This window comes from Ascaphus truei, chromosome 4 (assembly GCF_040206685.1).
Source record: "Ascaphus truei isolate aAscTru1 chromosome 4, aAscTru1.hap1, whole genome shotgun sequence".
Classification (NCBI taxonomy): Eukaryota; Metazoa; Chordata; class Amphibia; order Anura; family Ascaphidae; genus Ascaphus; species Ascaphus truei.
In genome coordinates this window covers 336,505,333-336,531,270 of record NC_134486.1, presented here as the reverse complement: position 1 = coordinate 336,531,270, position 25,938 = coordinate 336,505,333, and the positions used below count along the sequence as shown (strand labels likewise).

Genomic DNA, 25,938 nt, shown 5'->3' with positions numbered 1-25,938 from the left:
TGACAGTTACCTTTCGTTTTCCAGTATGTCTTGGGCACAGAGTTATGATGACAATACATGGTTACATTAAATGATCAGAGTTTATACATTATATTTAAAGTAGTAGAGAATCAGAGAGCGCAAAGAACCGGTGGATGCATGAAAGATTAAAAAGAAAATACACAAATAGTGCAAACCTGTCTAGTAGGTATGAACTAAAAGCACTGCTCGTGATAACAAGAAAATGGCAGTCCCAAAGGGCACCCAAGCATAGATTCCCACAAACAGCTAATGGCTGAAAGAGCTTGTATATGGAGCCCACAAGTATGATATGAACTTGCAGCACCCAAGCAAAGAGACGTGAAAATGTAGATGGTAATAAAAGATATATTCAAGATGACACCAAGGTAGGCAATGGCAACTTTCAAAGAAGCCCCAAGAAGGTCATTGTACGTACAACCCGTGGAGTAGTGTCTGATAGTGGAGGCTCATGTACCGACTACTGTGGAGTCTTTGCAGAAGAGCTGGGGCGCTCGCAGCTTGCTGCGGTGTTCGCCAAGGCTCCCACTTCCGCATTCCAGAGTCTCACGTGATTGACGTCCGCATGCAGTGACATCAGTCCTCGGGCACCTCTTCTCCAGGTTTGTCAGGAATCCGGACTCAACGCAGTGGCGTTTTGCTATTCCACTTCGTCAGAGTTCCGTGATTCCTGCATCATTCAGACTTATAGATGTCGCCTGTCTGAGTTGGGAAAGATATATCACGGTAGCCAGTCCCTTTCCAAGATGCGGATGTCAGAAATTGCTCAATGTCATTTAACGGCGTCACTGCCTATTTGATGTAGTGAAAGATGTTAAGATGTTGAATGATATGAGTAGACTGTATCCACGCTTATTGCTGCAAGCAGAGGTTATTTCCACCTTTCTCCTGGAGGAAGAAATCTCTCACCGACTCCTGACATTACATGCACAGTTAAAGATAATATATATTATAGGCGTATGTAACAGTTACAGACCAGATTAAAATGTGAGATAGCTTTACTGTAGTTTTGAAAGAACTTAGACTGGTAGCGGCTTTGAGAGTCTCATGTAGATTGTTGCAGGTAATTTTTTACAAGCTATTGCAATGTTGATTAAGCTTCCAGGATTGTGTAGATGAATACGTTTCATAAAACATTTTCTATTCTTTATTTACTGCAATAAGTTTTTATTTGTTAACTATTTAATAGTCCACTATTACATTTTTCACAGGACTGGGTGTATTCTTTTATATATTAACATATTCTGGTTGTTTCATAGTTACATAGTTACATAGTAGATGAGGTTAAAAAAAAAACATGTCCATCAAGTTCAACCTATGCCAAATTTAGATGACAGACTAATATATCCCTATATACACTTATTCCTATATTTGTATTTACAGTATATTGATCCAGAGGAAGGCAAACAAAAAACCCCAGTGAAACTATTGTTGGTTTGCAATTATCAGTGACATACTGTAAATTAATCTGCACAAGTAATATAAAACTAATATATTCACTTATCTTTCATGTGTCTTTGTGCCACTGGAGGGGGCCACAGTCCCGACGGTCGCAGCACCGAAAGATTAACGCTGCGGGAGTCCCCTTCAAAAGCATGGACCCCCAGCTATAATGCAGCAGATACTGTCCCCATGTCATAGACTTTTGTTTCTTCATCCACTGTGTCGGGGGAACGTGAGTCATGCTACATCTGTAATGTTCTCACCAAATTGATCTTACCTTTACGCTTCATGGCTATACTAACTATGTGGGTTTCCATGTAAGCAGTACTGCCAGAAACATCTTCTATGTTGGATATTATTTATACAGTATGAATATAAACTATACATAAAATTGCCTACTGGATGATTAACAGACCCAGGGAGAGTAACGAATATGTGAGGTCTGAGATTTTAGTGTAGACATACAGACCATTTTGGCACTTAAATGCTTATAAAAGATTTGTTTTCAGGTGAGATTTTAAACTCAACAGGGTCAGGTGTGGATCTGGGAGAGCATAGGAATTAGGAAAATTGATAATGTGAGAGAAGACGATACATTATGTCATGCTTCCCTCCTGCCGTAATCCTCGTAAACCCAGAACTGGTAAGAACTAGAACAGTCCATGAGGCCAGCTGCCATCTTAGATTGGGTATAAAACCCCACCTAGTCTGTTAGTACTTTGCTTGTCAACTTCTTGCTTATAGGTCTGGCGTCTTTCCATGTTCTTTCTTATTCAGGCTCCTATTTCTGCAGATCTACACGTACCTTCATGTTTGTTGTCTTTTATTTCCCTTTTGACTATTTGCTCATTTATCATTTGTCCCCTGCTACTCTTGATCTTTGCATGTAGCACTGCAATGTTTGCAGCTAACCTTTGCCTGTCCTGTTATTTCTCTTAGCACTATTTGCCCCGTTTATTATTTATCCCCTGATACTATTGCTTTTGCAATACAGTACTTGCAGCTACCTTAAATTTGTCCCGTTATTTCCTTTAGTACTATTTTCCCCGTCCTTGTCTGTTCCCTTAGCTACCATAGCCGTTTGAATGTAGCTCTGCACACTTTGCAGACTCCATTTTGTTTTCCCAGTTTTGTTTCCTGTAGTGTAACAATAAACCCTGTCAGTTTTTACGTATTTTGGTCTCCTGTCTTTTATGGGTTTCATATTAACTCAGAGGGTTCCATACATCCTAAAAGTTTAGCAGTTTGGAGGCAAAAGGCAAAAGAGAAAAAGGGCCGTAGTTAGTAAGGCATGTAGGGCAACAGTGTTGTTTTTGAGAATGGGTTTGACAACTGCATGCTTAAAAGATGAGGGGTAGTGGCAGAGGATAGGGAGGAGTAAAACATACAGGTGCGCTGACGAGTATTCTAAAACTTGCGTTAAACTTGCCTAGGAAAATCTGGGGCTATCACCAGGTACATGCTGGGTACATGCTGCAAACATTTCAGTGACATTTCTGCAGAGAGTAATGGTCCATCGGATTAACACAGCTGGGGTCCCTGGCAGAGACCCCCGCTGTTAATCTAATGGGCCATTAATCTGTCTGCAGAAATGTAACTGAAATGTTGCAGCATGTACCCAGCATGTACCTGGGTCTTGTTGGGGATTGCCCCAGGTTTGTTTTAGAATACTCGTCGGCACTACAGTTTGTGAGAGTTGGGACTAGGACAGAAGCAAGAGATCTGAAAAGGTGTGAGAGTTTAGGATCAAGAGGGAAAGGGGTAGAGGGAGAAGAGGTGTTCAGCTGAGAAACTTCAAACTCGTGATTCCATAGGGAAAGAAGGAGGTTTTGGTAGATGCAGAATCGATGAGGAAGGGACAGAAGGAATCTTAGCATTCGTTTATTTTTCTGTGGTTTGACTGAGATTATTTTATTTAGCGCTTTCCATTGCTCTTTTTTTCTCTATAGCATTCACCTCTCTTTTAAAGTGGTTAGCAAAGGCTTTAGGAGAAGTGAAGGAAATAAGGTGAGAAGGAGGTCAAAGGAGGGTTTAAAATACAGGGAAAATACAGATTGTATTTTGTAGTTTTGATTGTGAGGATGTCATGTCATGTCATGTTGTTTAGCTATAGTGTAGCGTTAAAGCACTAGAGTTTACATTTAGAGTTTAGGAAATCAGAATTAGTGTGAAAGGAATTATTATTATACATTTAGCCAAGGCCATAGATTAGAGCAGGGGTGGGGAACGTCCGGCCCGCGGGCCGTATAAGGCCCTCAAAATCATTTGTTCTGGCCCCCGTGAGCCAGGGGGCCCGGCCGTGCCCCTCGATAAATCCTGTCACCCGGTTACCACTTGGGGACAGGATTTATTGTGCTCGTGATGCGCCTGCAAGAATGGAGAGAAAAAAAAAACCACCCCCCTCTCCTGATTGGCTGCCAAGATTTTTTTTTTTGCCAGCAGCAAGCTCTATTCGAGCTTGCAAAGCAAGGCCCGCCTCTTCCTGCATGGAGCAAGTGGTAAGTCTGTGTGTGTGTGTGTGTGTGTGTGTGTGTGTGTGTGTGTGTGTGTGTGTGTGTGTGTGTGTGTAAGAGTGAATACAGACACAAACCCACAGTCAGTCATAGTCACCCACCACACAAGTGTCAGTCAGTCACCCACATGTCAGTCAGTCACCCACCCAAGTGTGTGTCAGTCAGTCAGTCACCCAAGTGTCAGTCAGTCAGTCAGTCACCCAAGTGTCAGTCAGTCAGTCACCCAAGTGTGTGTCAGTCAGTCACCCAAGTATCAGTCAGTCAGTCACCCAAGTGTCAGTCATCCATCGACCCGTCACCCACCCAAACCTGGAAAACCAGTTGCGAGTAGCAACATCATCAATACCAGCTAACATCACATGCCTCACCAAAGAGAAGCAGTTCCAGTCATCACATTAGGGATGAGTTAATTAAATGTTTGACCAAATATAGCAGGCTAATTTTTAAGTTGATCATTTTGTATGTCCCGCGAATTATGTTATAAATATCCAAATGGTCTCTGGTAGAAAAAGGTTCCCCACCCCTGGATTAGAGGGACAGGAGTGATTGAGTGAAGAAAGGCATATAGATGAAGTGGGGAGGAGAGGATAGCATGGTGACACGACACAGCCGGTTGAATCTCGGTAAGTGAAGTGTTGCAGGGGCCTCACGCGATCCCCGGCATTTAATTTAAATGCCTGGGGAAAGAGCGTGGGGCCTCTGCAACCACCCGCGCTGCCCGACAAATCTCCCGCCTCCCTGGTGGCTGCCCCCCCTCCCCCCCATTTGCGCACCCCTGGTTTAGGGTATTTGCCAAAGTAGAGATATCAATGGAGAAAAGGTTTTGATAGTAGCAAGGAGAACAGATAAGAGGAGCATGACATGAATGAGTGGTGGTGGATAAAATGAGATGATGAAAAAATTGAAAAGGGGAGATAGATAAATCATTAAGGGAACAATTTTTAGAGAAGGTCAAAATAATGCCAGAATTGGTGCATTGGTGGAGGTCAAAGACGGAGGTTAGAGAGAGAAGGTGAGATACACAGGAGACTGAGGGATCATCAATGCAATATTTGATGTACCCCAGTAAAAAGAAGGGAGAGGAGAAGGAATGAAATCCAGGGTTCAATGTGTCTGTGAGGAATTTTGAGGTAAGGATTTAGAGGCAGGTGGTCGGTAGCTAACAGACACATGCACAGAGAGAGGGGCTATAAATGCTGGAATGGATGAACCTCAAAGGAATAGAATTAAATCTATGAAGGCAGAATGGAGGAGGTAACAGGACTAGAGCTCTTAGCAGGGAGGGGCAGGTAGGGAGGCATGGGTGAAACCAGGTGTGTATAAGGTAAGGTTCAGGATTAGGAAAGATACAGTACTTTATTACCAGGAGCTGGAGTAATGGAACGTGGGAAGACGATATCTGATAGTGTTTTGAGAGAGATGGTACAGAAGTTGCTGGAAATGGGGTTTGGAAATAGGTGTGCATTGCATGGGCAAAGGTGGAGGGGATGAGAGATTAAGAATTGTGGATAGAGGGGGAGAGTTGTGGGAAGGTGAAGTGAATAGAATGAATACAAACATTTATAAAGCAGGTGAGGAATCAGAAAAGCAATAGGGAGGGAAGATTGGTATGCAGGTTGTAGGGTTAGTGAAAAGACAAAGGTATGATGAATGCATGACTAGATATGGCAGAATCTGTATAGAGTAGGCTTGTGAGGATATTTTAGCACTGAAGGGTTACAAGGCACTGTATGGTGTTTCCATTCTACATTAACTGATTAAGTTAAAATAGTACATCCTCACAGTTCCTATTAATTGAATGTTAAAAGCTGAATCTATTTTTCTCTTCCCTACTAGAGATGACATAAAGCAGAAATTAACGTGGAACAATGGCAGTACTCCATAGAACCAGATGACAAGCTCATGTTTATTACAGCTTTAAAGGCAAGTGGACATTACCTTTCTATATAAAAAAAAAACCTTAAATAAACCATACAAAATTCATAGGGGTATAAAATCACATTACAGTCTGTTCTTGAGGTCCTGGAAGTGTAACCAGATGTTCAAATGTTAACCAGGACCACACAACACCCATTTTTACTACTACGTAATGACAAACTGCTTAGCCAAAATAAAAATATCATAAAATGACAGTGGTGCAAAGGGAATATATTATAATGTATAACACACTGAACGTGACAAAGGGTCACAAAGATCCCTATATAAATGCACTCGTTGTCAAAAATGGAAGGGATAAAATGTGAGGCGAGATACTTATTAATATTCCTGCGGATATTTTAGGGTCAAATGGTACACCCGCGGGGACCACCCGAGGACCCTGGACACCCGCAGGGACCACCCGGAAACCACCGCCGGTCTCTTGTATTAATGCTGTGCAGAAAAAAAAATGCTTTTTTGCATGTCTCCATGTCTTTTGCGCCAGCCTTAAGCTGGTGAAAAGAAATGGCGAGCTTTTACAGTACAATAAACTTATCACTGCTTTGTGAATAGCTGTTACTGGCAAAAACCGTCGGATTAGCAATTTTTAGGCCTATCGCTTGACTTTTTGTTCACTGACTGTTTATGGGTGATAAAAAGCCATTATAGCACGATACTGCACTGTTATCCCTATTTTGTGAATAGCAGAGCAGGCAGTATCGCGCTATACAGTAAGGGCATTTATCACACTTAAAACCACTTATCACTGCTTTGTGAATAAGCTCCTGTGAGTGCTCATTTGCATATCCTTACTCAGAATTCCTGGCTACAATGAAAGCATTATATGCTAAGAGATAATGGAGAAAGGCAGGTTTGCAGACCTGTCTGAGATATGCAAATCTACATACTGCACCGACACACTTTATTCGAGCAAATACCCAGTATGTACCTGGCAGATACCTGGAATGCGCCGCTCCTCACCTCTGACAAGCCCCGTTGCGTTTGCCTTCCCAGCCTAGGTTCATGCCTGGCTGACGGGCGGCTGATCTGTTAAATGATAATGATTAGGATTTAATAGGCTGCAATGCTTCGCGTGTCTACCAGATGGCATAAATTCATGAATTGTAATGCAGTATATATATATATACTGTGCAGTATTGCAGCCAGCGGGAATAAAATGCTTCAATCCCTGCCTGGAAAATACCTCAATGCACTCGGGCAGAAAACAGTCACAAACCTCAATACACCCGGGTATACCCGAATTCGTGGGACTAGCCGAGCTCGAATAAAGTGTGTCGCCAGTGTAAAGTGATATTTTTCATTTGATGACAATAGTGTAGCCCTGGTAAGAAATTGGGCTATAGTTCTTTCCTCCTTCTGGTATAAGCCCTGGTAAGGGCAGGCTGCCAGAAGTTATCATGGGTTTCCCCCACTTGAAGCACTGCTCTGAGTGGTGGAGGTAGGTCACCTGACCCTGGGTCTAAGGCAAGAAACACAGGGGAGGGGCATGCTGAAATCATAAAGAGCAGTGCAATGTCTATTTAGTGTTAGCAAAAATAATGGGGTGCGGGGAAGGGGAAGGGAAAGGAAGTGGGTGGTGGACTGGGCGCTCCCAATTAGTTAACCAATAATGTTGATAAAATACAACTGAAATACACAAATCTATCTCACACCAATAGTGATTAATTAACAATAAAAGTGTAATAATAATAGGCAGCTCAACTTCCTCTGATGGGACAGTTCCAAATCCCCGGATGGTGAGCTTGTATTGCTTGCAGATGAGGAGGAGCGCAGGAAAGTGTGATGGTATATGAAAGAAAAAGATATCATATATAGTGCAGATTGTAAAACACTGCTTTTATGGATTAATTCAGTGGAATAGAACTCACAAAAGTCGTAGATAATTTCACATGTCAGAGATCCTTCTCTCTCTGACTGGAGCCCTTTAGACAGTAGTTGTCAGGATATCCCTCAGTGCACAGGTATATGCAAATAAAGAGAAGCCACAATAGTGCATACTATTTCAAACCAGTGTATTCAACAATTAGCAAGAGTATAGCACACTCACATTTGCCAAGTAAAATCGGGTGGGGGAGAGAACCGTGGATCGTTCTTTGGGTGCAGTCACAGGCAGCTTCACAGCGTCTCAGAATCTCTCACTGTGATTCCCGCATCCGTCGCCGTCGCGTCACTTCCGGTGTTGCGTCACGGCTAAGGGCGGAAGTTCCCACTGGACGAGATCTCTGCCTGAATATGCCAGTCCTTCCAAACAGGTTCCCTCACTTCAAACTCTACGCGTTTCGCCAGATGCTTCGTCATCTATTTAGTGTTAGTCTGTTCAGAGAAGTCAGTTAGTCTGTTCAGAGAAGTCAGTCTACAGTGTGAGTTCAGTGTCTGGCACTGGCTGGTCCAGTGCAACTGCATTAGTTAGTGTACAGTTGGAGAAGGAGCAGCCTATGAGTAGGGCTGCTAGAACTACAGTGCAGTGAGGTGGACCAATGCCTCTCACCCTGATTAGGGGGGGAGGGAAGAGCTAGCCCCACCCTGGTGCCCTTGGCCTGGGGTGATGGCAGGGGAAGATACCATCCTGAGGGTGAGCAGTCTGGGTGGAGTACCTGTACCTGACTGGTGATCCTGTTTGCTGTTGTTGCTGATCTTGCTGCTGTGTGAATAAAGAGCTGCTGCTGCTATTTAAAGAGACATTCATGTGAGACTGGAATCTCTCATCACTGTGTGGGAATACTCTCTGTAAGGATTCCACCCCGCATTCCTGGGGCTTATCAGAGATGGAGGCGCTGCACCACTAGAAGAGAACGAAGGCATTCACCCCAGAAACCTGTTCCTGTCATCCCCCATACCATCGCGGGAGACTCAGGCCCTCCTGTTGCCAGCAGGTATGCACCACACTCAGACACGTAGCCAGACCCTAGTACAGTGTAGGGGGGCTGATCTGCGATTGCCCCGGGGTCCATGGGCTACAATACTATTAAATAAACCGTTTATATATGTGTATGTACATTGTGAGTGTTAATCAATATGTTATTATCATATAACTGTGCAGAATCCAGTGATCATTTTTTTTTCTTGGAATCTGAAGCTCATTTTAAAGAGTATGATGCTGATTTAACCACGTCAAGTGGGTGTAAAAAAATAAAAAATATATATATATTTTGCAAAAGCATGACCTACTGTAGGCGCAGAAAAAGAGAAAATAAATCACTAATTAGTGATTGGAAGCCGTGCAGTAGGAGAATTTAGGAGGAGAGAGAGCCCCAAGAGAGCACCGAGTGAGACCAAGCAGCTTTGGAAGTGTGCGAGTGTGCAGGCGAGATCTCGCGAGTTTGGAAGGAGGACACGTGACGCGGAAGTATTCGCCATCAGGTACAGCAGACGCCGATACATGGAGCAGTGCATTGAGTATACAGTAAGCCTGCAGCAAACATTCAATTAAGGTAAAAACTTAAAGCAGACAACTATTGATCGGGGGCACAAGCTGAGAGTGAGAGATTCAGATTGATTATAATCTCTCCAACTGCCTGTTTTGTATTTACATAGTGTGAGTGTATATGTTTATAGGGTTTGTTTTTAATAAATCAGTATTACACTATATCTGTTTTTCAATCTCAATTCCTATGATGCATGTCTGATACTGAGAACCAGCCCATCTGAGTTGGAGTGATTCCTGTAATAAAGATACAAGTGTTGGAGAGAATAAAACAGTCCCAGAACGCTAGATTCCAAGAACAGAGTTCCAGATCCATGCTATTTGGATACAGGCCCTTATATATTCATCCAATTGTGAATGTACATCTTACCATCTACACGTAACACATTATCAGACATACTACTCTATGTTTGTTTCCCCGTCCCTTTCTTTTCTCTTTTTCTGCGCTTAGGTCATTCTTTTGCCATTCTATTTCTCGGTTTATGTGGGGTCGTGGACCTAATTGGCTGCATTTAATAGGGAAAGGTAGACACGGGTAATCACCCCTTGTATTTACACAGTGTATTGTGGTTCTTAATCACAGTTAATTTATATATGCCGGAGCCGAGGAGGAGAAGGGGCGCGAGGCAGGAGGTAAGGGGCAGGGGGACGCAAGTTAATAACTTTGAGCACCCCTGCATTGCATAATGCATTGTCTAACACATTTCAGCTAGGTGCTATAGAAATTAATTATTGGGAAACCACAAACAAATATATTGTCAGTAACGAGAAATAAGGCTAATAATAAATACACTCGATATTCTGTAGACAATCACTTGTGTAGGTGGCTGCAATTACATTATGAGCTGCAAGAGGAGTATGCTTGATCTACCATCAATCAGTTTATAATTATGTAATCTGTTCTTTACTTATACTCATAATTCTATCCCTGCTAAGAATGATAAATTAGAGGTTTCATTACAAAACATATGCAATCATTTTTGTATTATTACATTCAGTTCTTTCATTTTCAGATTTTTCAAATGTCAGCTGGGTGTTAATTTTCTGTTCTGCAATTTATATAGTTTTCAATTATCCCATTAAATGGACTTTTCATAAATAAGATACAGATTTAGCCAACTTTACTGTCTTTGTCAATGTGTCGATGTTGCAATAAAACATTCTGTTCCGTTAGCAGTGATCGAGCCATCCCGTGACCGCTTCACAAGTGCCGCCACACCTCTGGCACTCAAAGGGTTAAACGGCCGCCATTGTGGGAAAAAAAACTGAACACACCTTGGATATATGCTAATTTGGATATGGAAAGTGTATTCAAATGATTTAAATTAGCGTATATCCCTGTCCCTGGGGACATTATAAACATGTCACTGCTTTGATTTATTTAGAACTTATTTTAAAAATACTGCTCAAACTGAATGGGGGAGTGTATGTCAATCAAGTGTTTCATTTCCACTGATTCCATAGTGGTCTTATCAGTGAGCCAATAAAGTAGGGGAAACAGAATGAATACCTGGTTCTACATAGGTTATTAAACAAACATGTTAATAAGACTATATCTAAAATTACTGACAGCTTATGGGTATCATTATAGGCAAAATGATGTAATGGAACATGTGTCCCCTTGGAGAGTGATTGTAATGGTTGTGTTTACACATATTTATTTTCATAAAGAGATGCTGTTGATAATCCCAAGACCTAGTTCTATACAATAATAATAATACTGAAAATAATATAATAATACACTTGAAAGATTACTTCGCACAATGTACTTTTGAAGTATCCTAAAGAATTCTCAATAAAAGGCTGAAAAGAAACACAAAGAAGTCACTTTTTTTAGATGAATACTAAAACATATTTATAGATCAGATAAGCAGATAAGCAGATAAGCTTAATTTTAGCTTACCATTGTAAAAATGATAATAATGGTAATGACATTTTGGAAAGATAAAAACAAAACGAGTCACTGTTTTCTAATTATGCATTGTGTCTCTGCAGTGAAACTATTTAATAACAAATTACATACAGTATTATAGAGATCAAATATTTAGGACCATATTTACAAAGGAGTGCTAAGCCATTAGACACATTCAAGAGAATTGGCCATAAAGTGTCTTATTTCGTAGCACTGTTTCGTCAATATGCCCTTAAATGTCTGTATATGTCTGTGTGTCTATATATATATATATATATATATATATAAACATATATATATGTTTATAATTTTATATATATATATATATATATATATATATATATATATATAATTATAAACATGCACAAACAATTTATGATTAATCGAAAATATAAAGCTATGCAAAAATTACTCCAGGCCTATTAATATTATGATAAAATGACAGAGATATAGTATGACTCACCTGACACATCTGTAGTGGTATCATTTACATTCCCACAAACACACTTTATAAAATAACTTTTTTTTTTAAACTGATGTTTTTTTTATTAGATGATGTGTCCTCAATGTTTCCTAAATGTATGTATGTATGTCTTAGTTATATAGCGCCATTAATGTACATAGCGCTTCACAGCAGTAATATACGTGACAATCATATAAATAGCAAATAATATAAATAACACAAAGGGGAGAAGTGCATCAGACATAAAAGTGACATTTAGGAAAATTTGTTGGTAGGAAGAAAGTACAGAGACAGTAGGAGGGTGTTCTGGTAAATGCGTCTGCAGGGGGCCAATGTTTATGTATGAGGTGTTAATTATCAACCATGGAGCTACTCATATACTTCCTTAAGCAAGTATATTTTGAAGTGTGTTTTAAATGTGGATAAAGAGGGGAAGGGCATTCCAGAGGTTTGGGGCAGTCAGTGAGAAGGGTTTAAGGAGGGAAAGGGCTTTAGGTACAAAAGGGGTAAAGAGAAGACATCCTTGAGTGGAACAAGGTCGGGATGGTGTATAGCGAGAAATTAGGGCTGAGATGTAAGGAGGATCAGAAGAGTGTAAAGCTTTACAAGTTAGGAGGAGAATTGAGTGTGTGATGCGGGATTTGATAGGAAGCCAGGAGAGAAATTTCAGCAGGGGAGACGCTAAGACAGATTTGGGAAATAATAGAGTGATTCTGGAATCAACATTTAGGATAGATTGTATACAGTAGTTAAGACGGGAGAGAATGAGTTTCTGTGTCAGAGTTTATGCAGCAGAGCAACAGAGAAAAGGTCATATCTTGGTAATATTGCGGAGGAAAAAACGATGTTGGTGTGTGTGTGTGTGTACAGTGGTGGCCACCCTGAGTCTAAAGCGGCCGCCACCGCGGGTATTTTTAAACCGTGTTCAGACGCGGGCTTTTTTTTTTTTCGGTGCCGCAGGCGCTTACATTGTTCAGCGCCATTAGCGCTGAACGGAGATACGCCTGGCACGCGGCCGCGAGATGATGCTGGCGCGCGGCCAAGTTCGGCTGCTGAAAAAACAGCCCCGAACAATTGCGGGTAAGCTTTAGAATAAGCTTAGCCGCAACAGTATGTATGTATGTATGTATGCATGTGTGTGTGTGTATGTGTGCATATTTTATATATATATATATATAAAAAAACAAAAAGAATGATTCCTGCGCTCCTACCAATTAAGCTAAGATTAAATAATATTCTCATGAAAAAGGGTATTTGGTTAAACCCTTTGGCCAAAGCATTTGTAAGCCTGCATGCCACGTCAAGGCAACCCGTTTAATGCAGGTACCTACACTATACTGTATATATATGTAATAATTGTCCCATGGACTAGTGAAAAAAGTGTTAAATCCCTGAAGGGGTTAAATAAAGCATGAGCTTATGTGAGTAGTGCAATTAAAATCTGGCTAAAGCCAGTATCATACTTACTTTTGCTATAAAGGTAATCAGGGTGCACAAATTCCCTGGTGTGAATATAATACAACTTACACATATACATCTCTCTGTCAGCTTAACACATTCACCTACCACTCAATGGAGGGTGATGTCCAGACTGACACTGGAGTGTAATATACCTGCACTAATTGGAAAATTGGTAGGGGCTCAGTAATAAACACAGTGGCACTGTAGTTAAAAATTCAAGGCTAGTGTGTAATATCTTAATCAAACAATTAGTCACTATACTAAACAATAAACAATATAAACCTAAATATTTAATAAAATAATACTTGAAACCATAAAAAGCATAAAAAGTATAAGATAAAAATAGGACAAATTGGTGAATGTCCAGTTCTGTCCCAAAATGTACTTCTCCAGGTATCTGGGAGCCTCAGAAGTAGGAAAATCAGCTCATACACTTCTCAAGGTCTCTGCTCATGTGAGTGAAAGCCACACAATAAAACCACGCCCTACGCGTTTCGTCATACAGATGACTTCATCATGATCCCCTTGATCCCCTCATGAGGTGTATCAAGCGTGTCGTGAGGCTGGCGATTGAGATCTTTTCTCATACATGCACTTAATATTGCTATCCTAATGAATGGGCATATGTCTATGTTTATGTCCCCCCAATATATATTTTTTACAGTACTACACTAGGTGTGCACCTGTTCTCTCTCTCTCTCTCTCTCTCTCTCTCTCTCTCTCTCTCTCTCTCTCTCTCTCTCTCTCTCTCTCTCTCTCTCTCATATATATATATATATATATATATATATATATATATATATATATATAAATATATATATATATATATATATACAGTGGTCGACAAATCACCACAAAAATCTACTCGCCACACAAAAAAATCTACTCGCCACCTAGTACCAAACGTGTGCTGCTTGGGCCAATAGGAGCTCACCACGATGTTAAATCCACTCGCCCGGGGCGTGCAAATGTATAGGTTTGTCGAACACTGTAATATATATTTATATAGATATATATCAAATAAAAAGCACATTCACATGTCTTAGGCAGGTCTGCAACCTTGCCTTTCGCCATTATCCCCAGCATACAGTGCTTCCACTGCAGCAAGGGATGTGAATGTGCTCACAAGTGATCTTTTTATTTGCTATATGCAATACGGTGGAGGTTTCTTGTTGCATTTTTCACCCACCATAAGTTAAAACGTACACGTACGCACACGTACACACACACGTACACACACACACGTACACACACACGTACACACACACACACGTACACACACACACACACACACACACACACACACACACACACACACACACACACACACACACACACACACACACACTGTGTATATGTATTAAGCAAAGGTGCTGAAAATCAGATGTCTTTAAACTAAGGGTTAGATCCAGAGACCTACATTAAGTCCGGGCTCCTAACAACACATACATTTTTTTAATGGATGTTAGTTTCCCTATGCTTAACAGCGATCCACAAAACGAATTGTATACAAAAACAACAACCGTTAGATGGGTCACCCTAGTTAGAGGTCTTATTAGAATATTGATAACCCAGCGGTAGCCAGCTAACGACAGGATAAGACACCCTTGCACTAGCTGCAAGTAACACTGGCCTGTATTACCTATATTCTAAGGAAAATGTCAGGTACATATTGCAAGTTTTTTACTTACCCATTAGAATCCAAAGTGGCCATGAAAGTATGCATTATGCATGCCTTCATGGTCATTAAGGTAGCCATGGGGTTAATGCAAACACCCCAACACCCTCAATACAAACTCGATATGACATACAAGGGGTTAATCATTCCCTTAATTCCCCCGGGTGAACTAACCTCGCTCCCCGGAGCATCTACCCCTATAACCCAACCCCCCTGCCCTCAACACACAAAAAATATAACCCCTCCCTCTAAACGTTCTGGCCATTAGCCCTACTGGCCAAATCAAACATTTAAAAGTTTAAAAATTACTGATTGAGTGTCAATGGGGCTACCTTGAAAACCTGAAATAAATCTTGTACTTACTCAATCCTCATAGATGGCCAACATCGTAAGGCATATGCCCCCCTCCCCCCCACCCCCCGAACCAATTCCCCAGTAAAGGCAGAGGTCCAATCCTAAAAATAAATAATTCCACAGGCCCCATGACCAAAAACTACAAAAAAAAATTCTATTGATTTTCAACTGAATGGAAAATGACCATTACATGGGCATGTCTCCACAGAAATATCTATTCACTGTGTATTTAATAAACTCATAAAAGTGATATTTAAGGGTAAAACATATATATTCTAAAATATATACAGATATATATATACAGTGCTAGCTATATACAGTATATATATCCTTACCACCCTCTGTGGCATGCACTAGGTAGTTAGGTATAGTCAGTAGTTAGGAGTATTAACAATTTTGTTAGCACAGCAGACTCACACACATGCATGATGCATGCCTTCTTGACCACTAAGGTTCTTAAGTGGTTAATTAAATATTTAAGTATTGATTATGCCAGGTACAGTATATATTGAATATTAATATTTACAGGATATCGTAGGTAATGAAGGGCAGAGGAATCAAAAATACTTCACTTTTATCCGCATTTTTCTTACACAATTTCTTAGCTGCCTCTTTCCCAGAAAAATTCCAACATATTTGTTTTTATTAAATTAGAAAAAAAGGGGAAAGAGGCCCAATATTGTGGGCTATAGCCAAAGCAGCAAAATCTGAGTTTATTGAATAGGGCTATAAATCTGAGTCTTGCAAACCTCAAGGACATGGCACTGTCTATCTATTTATCCCAGATCAAGAAGCGGATAACTCTATCAAGTTAAATTAGATGTCAAAATGCCAGTTGTGTTCCTTAATTAGGCCTAAGTACAGTATCTAAGTATCTAATAAGTGTACTATTTACATACAGTATGCTAAGTACATTGCAGGAAATCAGTCCACTGAAAAGTGAATATATTTGCAACAACAAAACTGAGACACAAAAAATTATTACTACAAAGTATATGCTTAATTTTTTGACCTTTTGCTTGCAGAGATCATGCGTGAAATTATCTATTGCAGTTTTATGAAGATCGATTACTGTAAATTTATTCGCAAGATATTAATTTGTAAATTTAAATGGTGCCCATTCCTGAAATGATTTCTCATGTACTGTATATAACCGTTCTTAAAAATATTATGCCCACATTAACTCGACTGCCTATGCCTTAAAATAATGAGTTTTAATGTATCCCTTTCTGCTAATTCAAATGTCCCAATTTTGAAAAATGTATAATTGAATTTACATATAAAAGCAAAGAGTCCAGTTTGTGAGGCAAATAGAATAAAACTAAATGATATCTTTTTATAATTTAATTTTAGTGAGTGTCAGTCCTTAGGAGGTCATAGAGCACGAACAGGGTTAAAAAGATTACTATTTGTGCAGAAAAGAAGTATGTTAAAATCAAATTCATCCCCTATATATTAAATATAATTTTGAATGTGTCAGCAACATTTTCACAACCTTCTACCACTATATGAGATAATCCCAGGTCATTACATTGGTTTTAAAATCTCAATATTGAGATACAAATTACCGTTATTTATATTACATTTATCAATATTTACATATGTTAATAGAACTTTCAAAGGTATCTGGTTATTTAACTGATAACCTGGCATATATTTAGTTTTAGCTGAACATTTTCAACACTTCTAAAAAACGTTTTATATTGATATGGTAAGTAAATGCTTCATAATCTTTATTCTCTTTTGATTGTAAGAGTTTGTTATACCTCACATTTACAAATTAAACCAAGAAATGGGGGGGGGGTACCCAGCACTCAAATGAGAAAAATAAAGTAAATGACAAATATGTTATTAAGAAATTTTACTGTGATATTGCCACAATATGACCACACAATGGGGCCTATGCAGAGAGCAGCGAATTTTAAAATTGGCGAGTTTAATAAAAAGTAGCTTTTTTGGAGAGTTTTATTCTCCATATGCAGAAATGTGCGAATTCTGCTATGTTTAACATGAATGCGTGTGGCGAGTTTAAATTGGCGAGATGCGCGCTGCAGAAATGTGTTAAAAAAAAATTGCGCCTTTTTTTTCCCTTTGCTATGGCCGCGAGCGGCAGCTTCTTGCCAACTTTTTCTGGCGAGGCAAAACGGAGACAATCGCGCCATTTTATTGGCGCGAACAGCCGCTAGATGCCGTTCGCGCCTCTCTGCATAAGGATATTTTTAAAACTGGCGAGATGGAGGTTCTCGCCAGCCGCGAGGCGAGTTTTAGAAATAGAAAAAAAAAATTGGCGCGTTTTTCGTAACTCGCCATTTTCTGCTGTTTTCTGCGCGATTTTCTCCAAAAAATGGCGAGTTTTGAAATAGCGCTGCTCTCTGCATAGGCCCCAATATGTATAGATAATCACAAAGGTCAGCAATATACGTACAAATGTGAGTAACAGCAAATGAAGTGGGAGAACATAGGGTGGGGGAAGGGAAAGGAATAATGAAAAGATAAGGTAAATGGGGAGGGATCAAGATAAATAAGGGGGGCACCGTTTCGGGATGGGAGGCCCCTTCTGGCCCGTTCCCCAAGATCACAGTGATAGGGGTACTTTCCTTAAATCCTATATGGATGGTAACTCCCAAAACACTGAACCACTAAAAGCAAAATACACAATATGGCAACCTATAAAATAATCTAGTGATCCAAGAGTGGTCACTAGTAAATGTATGCCCAAGCGAGGCTGGTGCCAATTAGACCAACCAACTGTAGAGTCAATCTCAAGGATAACCGGTAATTAGCAGAGATATCTCAAGCAACAATGCTATATAAACCAGTAATGCAGGGGTTAATAACAAAACTGCTACAGGCTAATCAGTAATGCAGGGGTTAATAACAAAACTGCTACAGGCTAATCAAGCCAATAATATCATCGGATCAGAGTCAGATAGGCATAAGGTATAACCAGCACAAGGCTCAAAGGGATTATGTGCACCCAGGAAGCGGCACTGGATACTCTGCAGGTCACCTTTGAGCCTCTCAGTGCTGGTGATACTTTATGCCTATCTGACCTAATTCTATGATATTATTGGCTTGCTTAGCCTGTAGCTGTTGTGTTATTAACCCCTTCATTACTGATTTACATAATTTTGTTGCTTGAGATTATCTCTGCTTAAGTGCTGGTTATACCTTATGCCTATCTGACTCTGTAGAAGTTTTGTTATTAACCCCTGCATTACTGGTTTATATAGCACTGTTGCTTGAGATTATCTCTGCTAATTACCAGTTATCGTTTAGATATACTCTACAGTTGGCTGGTCTAATTGCCACGAGCCTCGTTTGGGCAAACATTTACTAGTGACCACTCTTGGATCACTAGATTATTTTATAGGTTGCCATGTTATGTATTTTGTTTTTAGTGTTTTGTGAGTTACAGTACCGTCCATATAGGATTTAAGGGAAGTACCCCCTATCACTGTGATCTTGGGGAATGGGCCAGAAGGGGCATCCCACCCCGAAAAGTTGCCCCCTTATTTGTCTTGATCCCTACCCCATTTCCCTTGTCATTTCCTTATTCCTTTCCCTTCCCCCACCCTATGTTCTCCCACTTCATTTGCTGTTAATCACAGTTGTACGTATATTGCTGACCTTTGCGATTATCTATACATATTGTGTGGTCATATTGTGGCAATATCACAGTAAAAAAATTTAATACTGTAACATATTTGTCATTTACTTTATTTTTCTAATTTGAGTGCTGGGTACCTCCCATTTCTTGTTCTATATTGTCCTTTGGGAGGGAATTTGGTCCCTCCTGGTTCCCATGCACCACAGTCTTATTTTACTCCCCTATACTCTTAGAGTGCTGTTTAAACCATATACTTTCTCAAATTTACAAGTAAATCATTTTTTTTCTTTGCCAATTAAGAAGTGCTGGTGGCATCATTATTTAAACAGATAATGAGCTAATAAGCATGAATTCAGCCATCCTGAAAAAAAGTAAAACATTTATTTTTCACATGATGTAACAAGTAGATGTAGCAAACGTTATTGCACCTGTTAGCATGCAATTTTGTGTTATCGTAGTCGCGAGTTTTACCGACCGATTTGCATTACCGGGAGATTTGCAATACAAATCAATGGAGCTGCGAGTTGGAATATCATGCGGTTACCATACCACAATGTGTAAATTAGTGCCTTAATGGGCGATAACGGGTGCTACAGTACATCTGTATGCCCATTGATTATAATTGGGGAATGATCATTGACACTGTACATATTGTATAACATTTCTGAAGCACAGATTAAGTGATAGTACATCCACACAATTTAATTTTAAACATACTGTACTGTTTTTTACGTTGAAATGTTTTTCTGAAATCCATTAACATGGCAGAAGTAATTTCTACAACAAATTCAATGTCTTTCTCCAACTAGTGTATTTTAAAGTTAAAATAATACACAGAAAAATTAGCTGACAAAATATTTCCTAAACTGCAATTTATCACTTTACATTACATACTGTATTGTTATTGCATTACATAATCTAATGTAGATTTTGTAAATGGCAAAATTATTGCAAGGCAAATTTCTCTAATCACAACATTAGTTTGAAATTCAGTAATGCACTGAGTACTGATTTTTTTTAAGTTCAAATGTAGTCAATAAAACTACAGTAGCTATCTTAATAAGTGGAGCCTAAGATGTTGAGGAATATTAAAACATGCAGTACAGTATGTCAAACAATCTGTAATGCCATCTCTAGGAGAATAAGTGGAGACTGGTATTCTTTTTACAGTGCCAAATTCGGACTGCAGATGTACTGCACTAAAAATAACAGCAGGTGAGTATAGTGTCAACTATTTTCTGTTTTCTAATTTTACACCACATGTTAACTTGTTTGCTATGTTTACATGTAACAAAAATAAGAACAGTTATTACAAGATTGTTTTCACTAATCACAAAAATGCAAAAAAGCAGTCAGAAAATATATTGTCTAGTACAATTAAATCCATCAGATTGTTTCATTTTTACCCATGTTTCTACAGCAATCACTTGTAAAAACATACATGCCCAATGCTGCGCTTATTTTGTAAACTGTACATCTGTAAATTATTATATAAACATTTCCATGAAAAGCTTTCAGCCATTAGACATTAAAATTCCAGATTATCTTCTTTGAATCCTTACAGGGAAAGCAATTCTATAAAATGAGAGTGAGAGTTAAATGTAATTTTTTGGGGCTACTGTAAAAAGGTATCAGAAAATAAATTGGAATAGCACCAAATAATGAGTGCTAAGTGTACAGTAGATGATCCATCCCACAAACCTTTCTGTGTTAGGCTTCTGTTTACATATGTGCTTAGCATTGTGCCTTCTTTCTGTTTTAGCCACCATATAAATGCATTTACAATATTTACAAATAACATATGCTCCCCCTGCTGGACAAGGATCAAATTACAAGAATAAACTCCTACCTAAATTATATGGGGACAAAAATAATTGCTATAAAATTCTCCAAATGCAATGAAACACGTCCACTTAATGGGTAAAGTATAAAATACTGTAAAATAGAGAAAATATTAGAAATAAAAATAATGTCTCCAGCTGTAAAGTATAAACCGTGTTATGCTGATTAAATCATATCTATGTTCTTATATTCACTGCAGTGAACATGGAAATTGTTTACCACATTGCTATACTGTATGTTTTTGTCACTTTATCAATGATCTATGTGTACTTCACCTTTAAAGAACAAAGCATATGTACCATGTGGGTTACAATTTGCAATGAAAAGAACAGCCAGCTAGCTACCTGTACTAACAGTTGCACTTTTTAATCTTTTATAAAAGTACTTCTGTAAATAAAAACTTCAGTAGAGCTGCAGTGTATAATAAGATCGCAAGGGAAAGTTAAAGAATAAAGTTAGGGGCAAAAGAAGAAACATCGGAGGCTACACAAGTCATATTGATTTCATTTCAGAATCGCAATCAAAGTGATCACAACTGATTCACAAGTTGTAAAAGTATATGAAATGTCCAATAAATAACATCATATAAATTCCCCAAATAAGTGAAACTCCAGTTAGAAGCAAATAAGCAATATTATGCAGCATTGAGAAATCTACCTGCGCAAAATATTAAGCGCACTACAAGTAAATAGGTACTTTTAAAAGGAAAGCATGATTGATCCAGCAGTAACATCTCACACCAGAAGTGAAACAAATGAGACATACTGTACAAATGAATGTGCATGCTTCTTAACTTTTAGATAAACATCTTCAAATCTAGTCTTCAATGCTAAATCGACCTGGCATACTTCTTCACAGTCGGAAACAAGTGGAAATAATTCAAATTATTACTTGGGAAAGTAGAAGCTCTCATTTACATTCAATGGGTGCAGTTAATGCTGTATATTTGCATAGATTATTGATGGTGCAGATAGTAATTGGTTGTCTCCAGTTTGATTTCTGTAGCAGCAGGCACCGGTTAATGCTTAGAATACAGGACGATGTTATCAATTGGGTCAGTTAAAATAGTCATGCAGCTGCATGCCTTTCACAGCGAATTCCTATACTCGGATATCTCATATTGCAATCAACATCCTCACGGGGATTAATTCATGTTCAGAGTTATTTCCTAACGCAAATTCATCGCACCTCCACCACCTTTAGAAATAAATAAACCCTTACCTTCAGCCAAGAGGCGCATTGCATGAACAAAAGATGAATCCAGGGTATCTTTCTCTGCCATCAGCTCTGGCAAATATTTTTCCTGCTCCATAGTACTGATTAGACTTTCGACTGAACGTCTGGATTGGGAAATTGAAGGCTTTGTTTTTTTTTGCAACGCCCTTGGTGTCGAAGTCCTATCGCTCTTCTTATCAGCTCAGACCGTCAGTGCCACAGCACCCGTGCACTTAAATGGGGAAAGAACACTCCAGATGTGCACAACACCATTCAATGATAGGGAACGTAAATGACACGTTGCTGCCTCCTCTTCTTACTCTCTGGCTCGTTCCTCCTATAAGACTCCGTTTCAGCGTAATATCAGCGGTTTGCAATAGAAAGGGTGCAAGAGATGAGTCCCGCCTCTTCACTATAGTAATTGGAGGTTTTGAGAACACAGTGTGAAACTGTATTGGTTATACTGTCTCGTCACGTCCCAGGATTGACAGAAAAGGAATGAGCCGTTCCTCGGTAGCTGTCCAGGGTGCTGAAATGAACACTAAGTGGGTTGAACGGAGCTAGCTGTCTGACAATGACAATGTGAATAGTGACCGACAGATCATGTACAGTACACCGAGATAGGTTAGAAGGAGACACAAATTACCAATCCCTAAACACAGACTGTCAATGAATTACCGAATATCCACAACATTCTTCTTGTGTGAAGCTGCTGTTTTGAAGGGAACTCTGTGATAAAGACCGGTTTGATTTAGCACATTAATTCCAGGGACTTTGACTGGCAAATAAAGTATTTAAAAAAGATAAAATCAAACCAACACTTATCTTTCTATAAATCTGCATGAGAAATTAGATATGTCCAATTTTATTACAGGCATAAATCATGCCCCAACGGTGCAAATAAGGGATGCACTGTATTGATTAAACATAAGCTGTTGTATGTGTGCTATACATTTTTCCTCCCAAAGCAAATTCCCAATGGGGAATACCGTAAGGTATGCAAGGTACATAATCAAGTGATATTTAATAGGGACCCAAATGCCCATGGTATCTAAATTTAGTTCTCCAGAAGATGATATTGTGCTACTCACACTTGATAGACACATACATTAATAAACACATAGATTGTGTTTTTTTACTAAGTTTGTATTACAAGAACAGCTGTAAAACATGTTGACTTGGTTATTTTTAAAGCTCTACATGCATGTATATATTTTGATATATATATATATATATATATATATATATATATATATCAAAATATATACATGCATGTAGTATATATATATAGTACATACACACACATGCATACATACACACACAGCATTGTTGTGCCCTTTGTGTTATTGAGACATGCTAATTCCTTTAATTTATGCTCATCAATGTACTGATCTGCACCTTTACCTTAGACCCAAATATATTCAGTGATTTCTGATCCCATTCATGTTACAGAATGTATAACGAAAAGCGTAGTATTTCATTTACTTAAAGTATGCTTGTCATAGTACCTCCAAACCAGCAAGACATTTTTGTTCTGCAGTCTTAACATATGGCAGCTGCCAAATAGAGAGTGTTTTTTTTTTCCTTTCCCTAACATGTTCTCAGAGTTTGAATTGCTGAGTTAAAGAGATCCGACTATTGTGTTTATACATGCAGGCTGTTTACAGTGAGATAAGGGCCTACTTAGTAACATAACAGACATTAAGAGTTCTGGCACTAATTCCACTTCACTTCAACACCTCCAGGTTTTTTTCTTTTATATAATACCAATGGATTAAAACAAGCAAATAACTATCATTAAAAGTTTTATGTATGTTCTTTGTTTCAATGAGTTTCAGTCCCTCGGGACATTGGAAGAGTTACCAAAAATGCAACACAAGTTCTTATATCTTACAAGGACATATTTAACATTTTGATGACACCATTTAACCATAATTAAAGGTCATATTTATATGGATTGTAGATTTTAGAATTAAAAAGCAGTTTCATTCTTTGATGTGTTTGAAAAGCTCACTGTTTATTTTCCCAAATCCCATAAATACTGTAGATTCAAAAGTGAAGAGCCAAGAATTAATTGGACAAGCTTTAATTGCAGTAAAATGGCCCATGTAATAGTGAAATACATTATACAATATTAGTCACATGCTTATTAATATTGATGGAAATAAAAAACATGATACTGGTGCTAAATTTCTAAAAGTCTGGATTATGTGGCAAGCACAAACAGACATCCCAGGAGTGGATGCTACTACAATCCTGCTGTAATAGTTTCTGAAACATGTTCTCTGCTGACTCAAAGGGGACAGGTAATAGACGGAAGAGGTCTAAGACAAAACGTGAGCTAGAGAACAAAGAGGCTGGCCACGCAGAAGACTTAGTCCAGAGTCTTGGAAGAGGAGAAGCTCGGATTAGAAGAAGGAGAGGAAAATGGATGGACTCCCCCCTCTGCCTCCCCACCTCCCACCCCTCCTGATTTAGGTTAAAATGGTATTTTTCTTACGAGTGTATATATGTGTACTGTATAACATTTGTGATTCATATGAATAAGAAGCTATGTATTGTTACATGATGGAAAACTTCAATAAAATTAGAGTTAAAAAAAATAAAAAATAAAATATTGATGGAAAACAACAATTAGGAACAACTGCAGCAAAGTCACTGATGTATTTGAAAAAGTGTCAACTGAAGTCTTTTATTATACATAATAATTATGTCAAAGAGGATAACTGCAATAAAACCTGTAATGCTTTGTCCATCAAATCCTTCATGTTTGAGTTTTCACTGCTTAAGATATCTACAGTATGAAAACAAAAACATCCAAATGGAAGGAAATCCCAGTGGTCATTTTGGTTACTTTGGAAATCAAAAACTTGTGTACACTTACGATACAAAACAGGACATGGTATAAGTAATTTTAAATGCATATGTACAAGTTTAAAGAAGCAGTCGCCAATAACTGTCCTCGCCCCCCCCCCACCCCCCATTTCTTAGCAGTATAGGGTTAGGGTTTTTTTTTCCAGTTTTGTACTTCACTGTTTTCAACTCTTGGGACCCCCAATTGATAAGATAGTTGCTCATGAAGGCTACTTCCTTTTTTTTTTTTTTACAGGATAGATACAGAAAGTGAAGCCAATGATGTTGCAGCTTCTTATTGGCCTGAGATTTGCCAGGCATTTTGTTTCCCCTGGAGAGGTATCTAAATTTGGTAACTTCACCTAGGGTGTTCACTGATTTTACAGGCGTTTTTGTGTAAATCATGCTAATGTCTACAGATGTGCAAACGTTTTGCCAAAATACGAATCCACTGCAAAAATTGTGTTTTTGCACATTGATGAACTTTCATGATTTCGTGCAAAAATGTTTGATTTACCTATCATTATAAAACCATGCGCGAGCATGTAATTTTGAATTTTGCCACCCGAATTTACTCCGGTGGGGGGGGGGGGGTAAGAGAGATTTAATCCAAATGCGGATTTTTAACAATCCGACCATTATTAACCTGCCATGTGAATTTCGGATTCAATAAGGAACCTGATTGTGTATTCTTAAAAATCCCCCTTTATTGTATCCAATGGCAGATTAGGATTAATCCACTCGGATTTGTTATTATATAATCTGCAGGCGGATTTTGGTGGGGGGATTGTTTTTGGTCCGGGAAAATTTGGGAAAGGGATTTGGACCAGTTCGCCCATCTCTTCTCCTAATGCTAACTCATTTGTGTTAGAAAGGGGGGGGTGTGATAGACAGCACTCTGACACAATGACTCAGCAAGGTTGCAGGGTGCACGGAACAGGAAGGGACCCTAATACCCTTCAGAAGTACTAACAATCCAAAAAATAGAAACGACAGGAGCTGTTAATCATCACTACTACTTAAAGCAATGTATTCAGCTTGTTCAATCCCAAGAACTTGACAAGGCACCTTGAAGAGGGTTTGCTTATACTTGTTCACTGATTGATATCTGATATCTGCATATGTTCTGTGTCTTTCACAATATTCTTGTATCTACATTCAGTGGTTGATATTTGATATCTGCTTATGTGATTTGCCCTCTTTAGACTTTAGAT

General features: G+C 38.9%; 1 protein-coding gene across 8 annotated transcripts in view; it reads right to left on the bottom strand.

Annotated features, from left to right (window-relative positions):
- The window catches only part of KHDRBS2 (KH RNA binding domain containing, signal transduction associated 2), a 753,630-nt gene extending 731,205 nt beyond the window's left edge, over nucleotides 1-22,425 (bottom strand). For 2 of the 8 annotated variants that reach the window (XR_012801178.1, XM_075598111.1), the window contains exon 1: nucleotides 21,878-22,416. Coding sequence is in view for 1 of the 8 variants with exons in the window: in XM_075598111.1 (XP_075454226.1) it covers nucleotides 21,878-21,968 (91 nt within the window). In the remaining 7 variants the exon portion in view is untranslated. Of the gene's footprint in view, nucleotides 1-21,877 lie in introns of all 8 variants that reach the window. The other 6 variants (XR_012801185.1, XR_012801184.1, XR_012801181.1 and 3 more) reach the window with 6 other exon arrangements.
- Between the last annotated feature and the right edge of the window lie 3,513 nt (nucleotides 22,426-25,938).